The sequence below is a fragment of the Limanda limanda genome, chromosome 1 (assembly GCF_963576545.1).
Source record: "Limanda limanda chromosome 1, fLimLim1.1, whole genome shotgun sequence".
Lineage (NCBI taxonomy): Eukaryota > Metazoa > Chordata > Actinopteri > Pleuronectiformes > Pleuronectidae > Limanda > Limanda limanda.
In genome coordinates, this window is record NC_083636.1 from 27,341,327 (window position 1) to 27,353,209 (window position 11,883).

The 11,883-nt window shown below is 38.2% G+C and overlaps 1 protein-coding gene across 1 annotated transcript; it reads left to right on the forward strand.

Annotated features, from left to right (window-relative positions):
* The first annotated feature begins 842 nt into the window (after positions 1 to 842).
* Positions 843 to 10,705, forward strand: trappc13 (trafficking protein particle complex subunit 13). Its single transcript, XM_061069749.1, has 13 exons — positions 843 to 963; positions 2,276 to 2,344; positions 4,450 to 4,549; positions 4,653 to 4,737; positions 4,836 to 4,963; positions 5,436 to 5,508; positions 5,839 to 5,883; positions 6,319 to 6,336; positions 9,159 to 9,292; positions 9,382 to 9,580; positions 9,683 to 9,783; positions 10,152 to 10,299; positions 10,377 to 10,705. The coding sequence occupies exons 1-13, from the start codon at positions 918 to 920 to the stop codon at positions 10,482 to 10,484; spliced, it is 1,254 nt and encodes a 417-aa protein (XP_060925732.1). The 5' UTR covers positions 843 to 917; the 3' UTR covers positions 10,485 to 10,705.
* The last annotated feature ends 1,178 nt before the right edge of the window (positions 10,706 to 11,883 follow it).

An 11,883-nucleotide genomic window follows, 5' to 3' on the forward strand; every position in this document is an offset into this window, starting at 1 on the left:
CTGCTCTCGTCACGACGAGGCGATGAAGATGTTCTGCCGCACTGATCAGCAGTGTATCTGTTATCCCCGCTCTGTGGAGGAACATAAAGACCACGACACAGTGTCAGCTGCAGCAGAAAGGACTGAGAGGCAGAGAGAGCTTGGGATGAGGAGACAAACAATCCAGCAGAGAGTCCAAGACACAGAGAAAGACGTGAAGTCTCAGTAGTGTCGTTGTGGTTGTCATTATTGATAATATGAGTCACTTTTTGTTATTACATAGATAAACAAAAGCTGTTGTTTGTTTTACACTAGTGTAATACACACATGGGCCGTTAGATATCAGTGTAATGCAACATCTACATGGGGTGTGCAGATCAAATAAACAACAGTGGCAAATTAAATTCAAATTCAAAAATGGTAATTACGAATTATACCGGGCATTTTCATTTACTGGACAATTCTTACCATATGTTAGCTCGACCTGCACTTTTTATATTGTGTGATGAGTTGACATATTCTTATCAACTAAACTCAACAAGTAAGTCATGAACCAAAAGTACAAATATATATTTATTTTTCATCGCAACTTTGGATTTTGTGATGAAAGTGTACATGTTAAGTTGTCAACATACGAAGGTAAATTATTTTAAATCCACTCGCCTTTCAAAAGTCAAATTTTTACTAACTTAATTTGTATTCTTTTTTATAATAACATTTTATTTATAATAAATATTATTATTATTATTATTAGAGACACACACTAATAAAGGATTTATTGTAATACACACCACGGACAGCAGGAGGCAGTATTGCACATTGAGAGCGTCACAAATCAACAGACGAAGAAAACACTGTTTCCTGTCGGGCTAAACTGCAGCAGTAGCATTAGCATTAGCAGCTCATTTCTCCCCGATAAGACAGTTCCCTCTGTTAAAATGGATGTAACTCAGGCTAAACAGGAACACCTGCTCGCATTAAAAGGTATTTTAGAGTCATAAAAAACAATGTATAGATTGTATAACATTGTATCAGGAGTGGAATAGATGAGTTCATGTTTCACTGTAGTAGATTGTTGTCATTTGTTGATGCTGTTAGCTGCTAACAGTGTCAGACGTTTACATTTCAGAATGTATCATTAAGACAGTTTGTGGCACTCGTATCTTTAAAGAGTATTTTTCTCGTCCTTATGGTATTTCCAATCTGCTAGCAGGAGCTACGTCATAACGTCAGCAGAGATGACAGATAAGGTGTCGGGCTGTTCAATATTTCAACAGCTTGACTGTCACCAGATCCCAGTTTGTAAATGTGGGACCAGTAAATATAGTTATTATCTTCTGCCGTTAGTTGACATCAAATAGTGATCGAAGTAATCGATTAGTCAATTGAGAGAAAACTAATCAGCAGACATCGATCAATCTTTAGGGTTTGGAGGTTTTTTTCGGGCCAAAATTCTGCAATAAAGATGTCACATTCTGCTTCTGTGAACTTGTGACAGGCATTTGATTCTTTTCTAAAATATGCTTGACTGAACAATTACTTTGTTCGTTATAAAAATACTGTCTTTAATTGATAATTATAACTTTACAACAATTAGTTGCAGGAGCAATGAGTTTGTAATGGTTTACACAGTTGTTGGGAATTATTGCACTTAAATATAATATATAGTATAATATAATAAAGTGTGCACACTACATAAGTTCCTCAGTGTACCTAAGATGATAAGACTGTGCTTTGCAATACTGCTTTAGAGTAAAGCTGCAACAGGTAGTAATTACATTATAAATTTGTAAAAATAAGTAATTATCCAATTTAGTGAAAGTAACTGACAACTTATCTTTTAAACATTTTAAGCAGTAATGCCAAAATTTGGTTGGTTCTTACATTTAAATGTGAAACAGTTGCTTATTTTTATCTAAACATAATTGAAAAACTAAATATCGTCGGATTTTGCAAAGTTGCTTGAATAGAAAATAATTAAATCATTTACTGTTTCTTACAAAGTATTGTGAAACAAAAATAATCAGTAAATACATAATACTAACTTGCAACCCTACTCTAGATGATTATATTGACATCCAGATCCAGTGCATAAAGTAATAGGTGAAATTTACTTAACTTTAGGTAAAACAAAACCTGCATGCACTTGACACTTGGTTGCTACTTGTTACTGACACCAGGATATGCTCATAAAGTGTGAGAGATAACTGTCACAGATAAAACTGTACTACAAATATGTGAAAACATAAATCATGGCAACTTACTAACTTGCCAATGTCACTTATTTCCTTCACAGTGATGCGGTTGACAAAACCAACGCTCTTCACAAACTTGCCAGTGACGTGTGAGGATCGAGATCTGCCAGGTGAGAGATACTTAACAAACACTGAGCCTGAAGGAAATGTAAGGCTTGAGAACATCCATGAAATCATATAAGCGTCTCCAGAGTTTAGTCATCTAAAGAAATGAAATAGCTTGTGAGTCATTATGAGAAGCAGCGCTATCAATTATAAACTATGGTAATAATTAGTTTATCACATGGCTCATAGTTGTGTTAACAAGAAAAGGCAAGAAACGCAAACATGAACATTAGTACAACAATTCTGTTGTGTCATACACAGACGGAGATGTCTAGAGAGTGTGAAAGACAAACTCCGGAGAAAGTTTAGACCCAATTGTTCATGTCTGAAAACAGCTTATGTTTCTGTTGACGTTTTGGAATGTTTTCGCTTTATGATGGCAAACCTCTTTACCCCCTTGGGGTCATTAATGTTAACTCTAACCTATCCCTATTCCTGTCCTACCCTGTCTTTTAAATATTATTGAAGGGGTCAGCAGAGAATGCTGTAAAAGTTTTTTGGAGCTCATAAAATATTATGTTACACGCAGTGTGTAAACAAGCATTTGAAAGCAAAACCGAAATTAAATGAGTCTATTTCAGGTACATTTTGCATTTCATTACTTGTAGCATTTGCTTTAGACCTTGTGTACATCTGCATTATAGATTCTTATAGATGGAGTATTTGTATTTGCCTCTGGTGGAGCACAGCACAGAGCAATGTGGTCTCTGCACCGGTAACTGAGCTCCACATAAACCATTACTCACACTTTCACTTCCAGGTAGGATCGCTATATATATTAGTTGAGATCAGTTTCTTGATGAGCATGAAGATAAATTTATTGAATCGGACATTAGAATTTTAAAGTCATTGTTCTTTTTATATTCATCAATTACAGACTCACTAATGTTGATGTCATTGTTATTATTAATATATCAGTATTGTTAGTATTAGTATTAGTCAGTGAAATGGTCAACACATGTAGTGACATGTGGTCACCTTGTTGAACGGAAGGACAGACATTTGAACCCAATAAAAGCTCTTCTGCTTTGAAACCTTATCTTTTAACGTCTTTCCTCCGTCTCTTTGATCTGCCCAGCAGGATGGAAAACACTTTCATAAAACTGAATTTACCATTATGAAAAACAAGAGTGTCCGTCGCCTACATATATCCTCCCACCTGCAGGCTGGGAAAAATGCACAGACGTACTTGTGCTGAATATGATTATGTTAGTTAACAGGAAAAATTCCAGTCTCGTTTTAGTTAAGAATTTGACAAAAGATGAGTATAGAATGGACACATTTTATTTAATGTTGTAGTTGTAATGTTACGTAATTGTTATGTAATTGTGTTGGTATCACATTTGCATAATTTTATTTTTACAATTCACATGTCTGTAATCGGGGAAAACAAGCGATTCAATTTGATTTGTTTAGCGCAATATCACAATAAACATTTTCTCAAGGGGCTTTGCATGGTAAGGATCGAGACCTTACAATTCTAACCATACGTGTCAGGGACAGGGTCACATAAGCTCAGTGCGGCGTTCATCTGGTGCATTCGGGGTCGGATTCAGACGCAAAACACAGAGAGCCTGCCATGGTCATGTCAGGCTCGGGTTAGTTTCCTCTCAGGCTCGGACAGATTTCGAATGGAAAGATATGACCTCAGCCGCTCGAGTAGGGATGCACTGATTGAACTCTTTGTCAGATTGATAATAACTCTGTGTGTTTGCTTATACATATCCAATCCCTCTTTGTTTATGTATAAATCTAAACATCACTGAGGGAAAGTCATTGGTATTTTTTTCATGTGAGGTAACATGAGGCTATGAATTGCTGTGGCATCTGCATGTCATGGCCTCCAACCTATCAGCTTCAGGGGTCAGGTATGTCTAGTCCTCTGGAGTTTTGCAAAAATCATCTAGATGTTTGAAATTATAATTACTTACACAAAACTTATTGGGACACTTTTTGTTAGTTAAATTCCTTCGTCCCTCTGGTTCAGACATTATCAACTGTCTAATGACATCATTCCGTCCAGTGTTTTTGGACTGCTCTTGGTAGAAGGGGAGGCAAATTCACTGACATGTTACAAACTTGACACGTGCTTCATATTTTTTCTCTACAGGAGATTTGTTCGGTCAACTTATGAGGGAGGACCCCTCCACCATTAAAGGAGCAGAGACATTAATGCTCGGGGAGATGCTCACATTACCACAGAACTTTGGGTAATTACACAATTCTAAGAACTAAAAAAGCTGGAAGTTAATTTTATCAACGAGTTTTAGATTTGACTGCGAATTGACTTTCCCACATCTTTGCATTACACAGAAATATTTTCCTCGGGGAGACTTTCTCCAGTTACATCAGTGTGCACAATGACAGCATCCAAGTTGTGAAGGACATTCTTGTGAAGGTAGTGTTAAAAAACAACATGAGTTATACACTTCTCACGTCTCTGCTAGACGTTATTGTCATGTGATGCAATGTGTGATGTCATGCAATCATTCCCAGGCCGACCTCCAGACCAGCTCGCAGAGACTCAACCTCTCTGCGTCAAACTCTGCAGTAGCCGAGCTCAAACCCGAAAGCTGCATCGATGATGTCATACATCACGAAGTCAAAGAAATCGGAACTCACATGTGAGTGTTTTTACAACGTGTAATATTGTACCATGTTGACAAAATAAATGACATTATTTTAGCCCTTATTTTAATCTAACCCTAAACCCAAAATTGTCATCCCGGCAAATGTTTTTTACCCCTAAAATATAATGGCTAAATTCTAGTTCTACTTCAGGTTTACATTTGTATTTGTCTGATTGTGCAATGACGAGTGATGGACAAGAAGAACAGATCAGCTCAGATATGAAATCTCCTGTTGTGTTCTTACATGGACTCATTTGGAAATCTGTAGTTTTTTACCATGGGAGCTGGCTGGAGAAACTGTGGAGAAAGTTTTGAGCCTCTCTCTGGGACAATTGCATTTTTACGTACAGCCCCGCTGGGGAATGTCTGGAGATTATCCAGATTTATTATCAGTTTATGTCTAAAACCAGCTTTTGTTTTGTTTGTTGCTATTCTGATTGTTTATTTCCTCTGTCCCAATGTCCAGCTTAGTCTGTGCAGTCAGTTACACAACACAATATGGGGAGAAGCTCTATTTTCGGAAGTTCTTCAAATTCCAGGTAGGTAATATTTGAGCGTTCTCATTAGACGACAGTGGTTAGCTCGCTTGAAGCTTTGAGGAGGCCTGAGAAATGTCACAGGTCTACAACAAAGCAAATGCCATTCCCATGTGTGCTGTGCAGTTGGTTTATTTCAGTCTTCAGCCCTCAGTTTGTGAGCAAGTTGCAGCCCGTGACATTTTAGGAAAGCCTTGTATTTCCATTTCTTACCTAAAGATAAAGATTCAGATTGGAATATTTTTGCATGGAAATTATTCACTTTTCGCCCTGCCAATGGAGACGCAGTGTGAGAAAACAACAACATTCAGTCTCCAATCTATTTTCAATCAGGTTTTGAAGCCGCTGGATGTGAAGACGAAGTTCTACAATGCGGAGGTAAGTCAGCCGCTTAGAAATACCACGGGCAGCAGCAGCTGCAGCAGGATAATGGATGAGATAGAAAGTGCTGCTGCTGCACATCTTTCAACACGTCGTCCTGCAAATAGAAGAACTGTATTGTATGACATGCAAGTTCTTATGGGGCATGTGTAACATGCTTCAGATCATATTTCATAGGAAACATTCTTTATGCTAATAGAGAGAGTTAGTGTGTGATTGGTCTCATGGAAAAACCCTTACACCTCCAGAAAAAGTTGATTCAGCAGAAATCTGAATACCTGGAGATGAAGGGTTTTCCTGCTAGATGTTTTTTGCTTTTCCTCATTTTCATACCAGTAGTTTTTTATATTAGTCTGCAAATATTCATTGTCATCATCATTGGCATGTAACTTCATTTGTTTATTGTGTCTTGTATTTTATTTTCTCCATTAGAGTGACCTCAGTTCTGTGGTAATTGTTTCTTCTGTTCTCATGGCTGAACGTTAATGTCTCTTAGTCCTTTTGGTGCAACAGGCTTGTTTTGTCTTTCTGGGCCCAACAGAAAGGAGCAAAGTAGAAAAATGGAAAGGGATTCATCAGTGTTTGATGACTTTTAAAGCTAAACCAATTGTCTTGATTCATTCTAACCTGTTAGTCCTCAACATGAACTTTCCATTATTGTCCTTTTGCCCTTTCGTTGGACGCTCATGCTTTCCTGCAAACTCCTCCTACACAGGGCTTGGACTTCCTAATTGAAGTTTGTGGTGTCAAATTCTGGTGGTGGGGGGGGGGGGGGACTGGATTGATTATAGAATATACCCTTATTGGGGAGATGATCAGTTTTCCTCTATGATTGTTGATTTTCTCTTTTCATTGAGATTTAAATGATTATATTAGAGACATGATGATGTTTCTCAAATGCTCATCCTATTGAAGTATTACAGTGTATTCAAACTAATTACAGTCTGATTGTCAGTGGTGATAAAAACCCAACTTACTTTTCCTCATACGCTAATTTATTATTCAATCATTCCTAGTTAATGGAGTGAATCTATTTGATGATAGTGTTTGTAATAATGTGAGGTTTCAGGTTTTGGTTGGAATTGCTTTGCATGAAACGGAGACGCTCAGCGCTGTGACTTAACATTAACCTCATTCAGAATGGTTCATGGTCAGTTCTGCTTTTGAATTGCAGGCATGAACTTATCTCTGCTTCTCTCTCATTGTATCTCCCTGTGTAGTAGAGGTTGCACTGTATGTGACGGCTGTAAACACCACTGAGTCTCACTCTCCTGAAGCATCAACTAGTTGCCTACATTAAACCAGGAATCACACAGGCCCATTTCAAATCATGAACCAATCATGTCAGTAAAGGATAGTGAATGTTAATTGTAGTTACATTATAATTAATACTAATACTAAATAATAATGTTTAATGACATTTTTGATATATGTAAAACTCACAACCATATACTAAGCAAAACAAAATACATAATTTATACATTTACTCCACACATCCCACAAACACTACAACACTACTACAACACTATCTTCATATCAGATCTACTTAATTAGATTGTAAAATGTAAATCTAATGTACAACCACACAATAATATATACAATTTCTCTATACATCAAAAGAAACACCATATTAGGTTAAAATTGTCATATGCACCGTGGCCCTTTATAATTATTACTAATTCTATGTGTATTATATTACAGGATTATATATATCTATGCTTTAATATTGCAATTTCATCTCATTTTATTAGTTATCACTTGAATACAAATGTTTAGTTTCTTGTTTTCATAAATCAGTGGGTGTAACTTATTGGTTATCAGTAATGATACTAAAATATAAGATTAGAGAGTAATATTAGTGCGGGTTGACTCCGCACAGGCTTTTGCTCTGCAGATGTCATGTGATGATTTATTTGTCCTATTTTTTGAAGAACTAAAACCCCCTCGGTCGGTAGCAGTCTGTCTGTGTGTCTCCCCAGACATGTGGAAATAGATTGGTTCCACAGCACACTGCTGAAGGTGACAGATCAATAAAGCGATCATTCACTTCCTCTCCTCTCAGATGCAGATAATGTGGCTGCTTTGAATAACGTGATTGGTTCAAATCAAACGACTAGTTGATGCTTGAGAGACTTCACTGAAAGACTTCAGATCGGTCATTGTGCAACCACTACTGAGCAGTCTGCTGTTCAACACTTGTACTAACTCTGTCCTCAAAGGTCCACTGAGCAAACATAATAGAATTAAGATTATCTAATGAGTGTTTATATGTCTAAAGTTGTTGTCCGGTATATAAATGTTAACTCTCCTTAAATCACCTTAAGTGTAGCTTAAAGGAAAGGTTCACCTTTTTTCACGTCAATCTTAGAAATTATTCACATAATCGTCTTATTTACAGTACATCAAAAGGGTTAGGCTCTCTGTGAAGATTCCTCCTGTACATGCTGGCTATCAAAAGATGGTATAGGAAAATCAGGTAGAAATCAACATGTGGTTAATGGTAGACAAGAATAAATCATATGTTCACCGAGAAGATTAAACATATTTTCATTGTGAAACTGTAGCAGGTCACAGAACATCAGTTGAGTTGCAGGTCTTTCACTGTGGCGCAGGCGTGCGTTCACACCAACAAACGACTCGGTCAGCAGACCACCTTCCAGTGTGGTTCTAGTGATCAGATGTCAAATGCGTCTCAAAGGGTCTTGGGTATGTTCACATCTGTACTCAGAGCTACGAAGACATTCTAGGTGTGGACTGACAGACATAGACATAGTGCAAACCACTTCTGATCTGATCACACAGGACTGATATTTATATCCTGTCTGAACAGGGTCAAAAGCCCACAGACATTTGCTTGTGCTAAAAGACTTAAATTTCCATTTCTCTGTATCCTGGTATGGTATGCTAAGCCTCTGTAGAGGAATAGTCATCATCCTAAAAACAACAACTTTTAATGAGGCCCACTTGTGTCGTAACTTGAGAATCAGTGAAATCTTTTAGGAAAGTGTCTCTTTATAGCCAGGACGATAATTACAGGGAGAAATAACTCTCCAAATGTACACACGAGAATGTCACTATTGTTTTAAGACTGTCTTGAAAAAAAAGTGAACATGTCTTTTAAGGCAGTAGGACTTTACACAAGGCTAACCCCTCTTTGTAATCCTAATACATAAGATCAAAGCGTTGCTCAGTTTGCCTCGGAGATATGCAGTTGTGCTTATTTTGAAGCAAAGCAGCAACTTTTGGTTTGATACCTGTCGTCTCTGCTCCAGACAGACGAAGTGTTCCTGGAGGCTCAGATCCAGAACATCACCACCTCCCCCATGTTCATGGAGAAGGTTTCTCTAGAGCCCTCCATGATGTACAACGTCACGGAGCTCAACATGGTCACATCTGGAGATCTTGGGTAAAAGCACCGTACTCATCCTTGTTGATGTAATTGCAGAAAAATGGGTGAATGTGTTAATTTGTTGGCTGTAACTTTTCCCCTGTCAGAGAGTCCACGTTCGGCAAAATGTCCTACCTGCAGCCCATGGACACACGGCAGTACCTGTACTGCCTGAAGCCAAAGCCGGAGTATGCGGAGAAGGCCGGCGTCATCAAGGGTGTGACGGTGATAGGGAAGCTCGACATAGTGTGGAAGACCAATCTCGGGGAGAGGGGGAGGTTACAGACCAGTCAGCTACAAAGAATGGTATCAGGATTCTGTCTTGACGTGGAAGTGCAGCTTAAATCAAATAATCTCACTTTTCAAATGTTTATTCTCATGATGTTCCTCTCCTTGTGTGTCCTCCAGGCTCCAGGGTATGGAGATATCAGGCTTTCTCTGGAGATGATTCCTGACACTGTCAACCTTGAAGAGCCTTTTGATATAATCTGTAAAATAACCAACTGCAGGTAACAGTCCCACAGTCCAATAGACTGTTTTAACACCTGAGAGTCTGGACCCAGGTTTATATCTTTTTAGCATTGTTTACATTTGATCCGGTTAGTTTTACTCCACATTACAATTTTAGGGAGCTGACTAAAGACTTTTGAATGACCTACTGCAAACAAACCAACCCATGGGTCAGTTTTATCTGGATCTCTTTTGATCCTTTCCTCCAAGGCTCCTTTCACACTTGTTATTCTAGTTCAGACCAAACTGAAAAGTCTGAAGGTCCCGACAAAACAAGACAAGCTTCACTAGTATCAAATGAATAATTTGATTAAATTATTTAACCGACTGATTCTGATAAAGCAGCTCTAACATATTTCTGTTGCAGTGAAAGAACCATGGACCTGGAGCTGGAGATGTGTAACACCAGGTCGATCCACTGGTGCGGTGTATCAGGGCGTCAGCTGGGGAAACTGAGTCCTGCTGCTTTCCTCTCTCTGCCCCTCACATTCCTCTCGTCTGTGCAGGGTCTGCAGGTATGAGATGATCTTTATAGAAAGACTATCATTATTATTGTTGCTGCTTATTAACATCACATTTTACTCTGTTTCAGAGTATTTCTGGACTGAGACTGACGGATACATTTCTGAAGAGGACGTATGAATACGATGACATTGCACAAGTGTGCGTGGTCTGCCCATATACGAGCAACGAGTGCTAGACGTTTTATCAACTTTTTTTTGCATTTTAGACATTACTGGACCAACTGTGAAATTATGCATTTCACTCTTTTTTGCAACCTAAGTGGATAATGCTGTATTTTAAAAGAAATTGTGAATAATATGATTTAAACAATCACCTTGTTTGAAAATGATAATGTAAATGTGCATAAATGTTAATAAAATCTCTGTAATCTTTAAATACCTTGCTTTTAAAAACCTATTTCATGGTCCACTGTGGTTTTTATGCCTCTGCACCGGCGACAGCCAGTGGCCCGAGGTTTTATGTTTTGGGGGTTGCATGTACGCCTTTCTCAAGAACGCCTTGAAGGTATTTCAAATCTGGTACAAACTATCTCTCGTACTCAAGGATGAACTGATCAGAATTTGAAAGTCAAAGGTCAAAGTGATTGTGATGTTTCAACACTTTTTCATCTTGTATCGTAAGAACTCCTCGAGAGAATCCTTTCAAATTTTCCACAAATGTTTACTTAGACTCTCATATTAACAAATTCGATTTGAATGGTTAAAGGTGGTGTATTTCTAGTTGTCTTGAAAATGCTCCAGAGATAGAAAAGAGTGTTTTAATAAATGTTAAATGGTCACTTTATAGACTATGCTGCGAGTAACATTTTTTCTTTATGAGCATATCTGAGGACTGTTTTACCCCATGTAGCATTAAACGTGATTTAATAATGACAAATACAGAAGGGAAAAAAAGCATGAGTGCACGATCGATCAATTTCCAAGACGTTTATTCACATATTTTAGACAAAACATTGTGCTGCCTTAGCATAGCTATAAGTTTCCATAAAGCATCTGACCTCAAACACCAGATTTGAGTGCATGCAAACTGATCAATCTGAATCAGTCATAACAAGTTGATGAAGAATCAAGTGGGGGCTTCAAAAGGGGGGGGGGGGGATGTTAGCTAAAGTGCAATGACAACATAACGCAGGCTGTATATAACACTGCTATACAATTACACTGTTGTCTGAAAAGTTGAGTCGTACTCATTTAGAAGCAGTGGTGTGAGTCTGACGTGATCGAGCACTGAATATATAACGGCGTGTTCTGTCTACAAAAATAATGTCAAACAATATGCAATATACAAACAAAGCTGTAAACCTGATGTTCTGTGGTTGTACCAGAACAAAAGGGTGTCGTCCCCCCCCCGCTGTCCATCGTGACTTACAGACAGAAGCAGCCTCGACTCATGACACCAAGAGAGAATTTCATCACATGTAAAAAAACACGACCTCTGCGGTAAAAGCTCTGAAGAAAGTATTTACTCATGTTCTGCCTCTTCTTTTAAAAATCTTTTTTACGATGAGATGTTTCGCCCTAAATGTGTGTGAGATGCTCCGCTTCGTCTTCCAGCCTCCAGGCCCCCCCGTCCGT

What these genes read in the sequence shown, in the direction of transcription:
- trappc13 (XM_061069749.1), top strand. Translation starts at nt 918, where the DNA reads ATGGATGTAACTCAGGCTAAACAGGAACACCTGCTCGCATTAAAAG. An exon ending in TGAAGGACATTCTTGTGAAG is followed by an intron (nt 4,738 to 4,835) that starts GTAGTGTTAAAA and finishes AATCATTCCCAG; the next exon opens with GCCGACCTCCAGACCAGCTC. An exon ending in AAAGAAATCGGAACTCACAT is followed by an intron (nt 4,964 to 5,435) that starts GTGAGTGTTTTT and finishes CCCAATGTCCAG; the next exon opens with CTTAGTCTGTGCAGTCAGTT.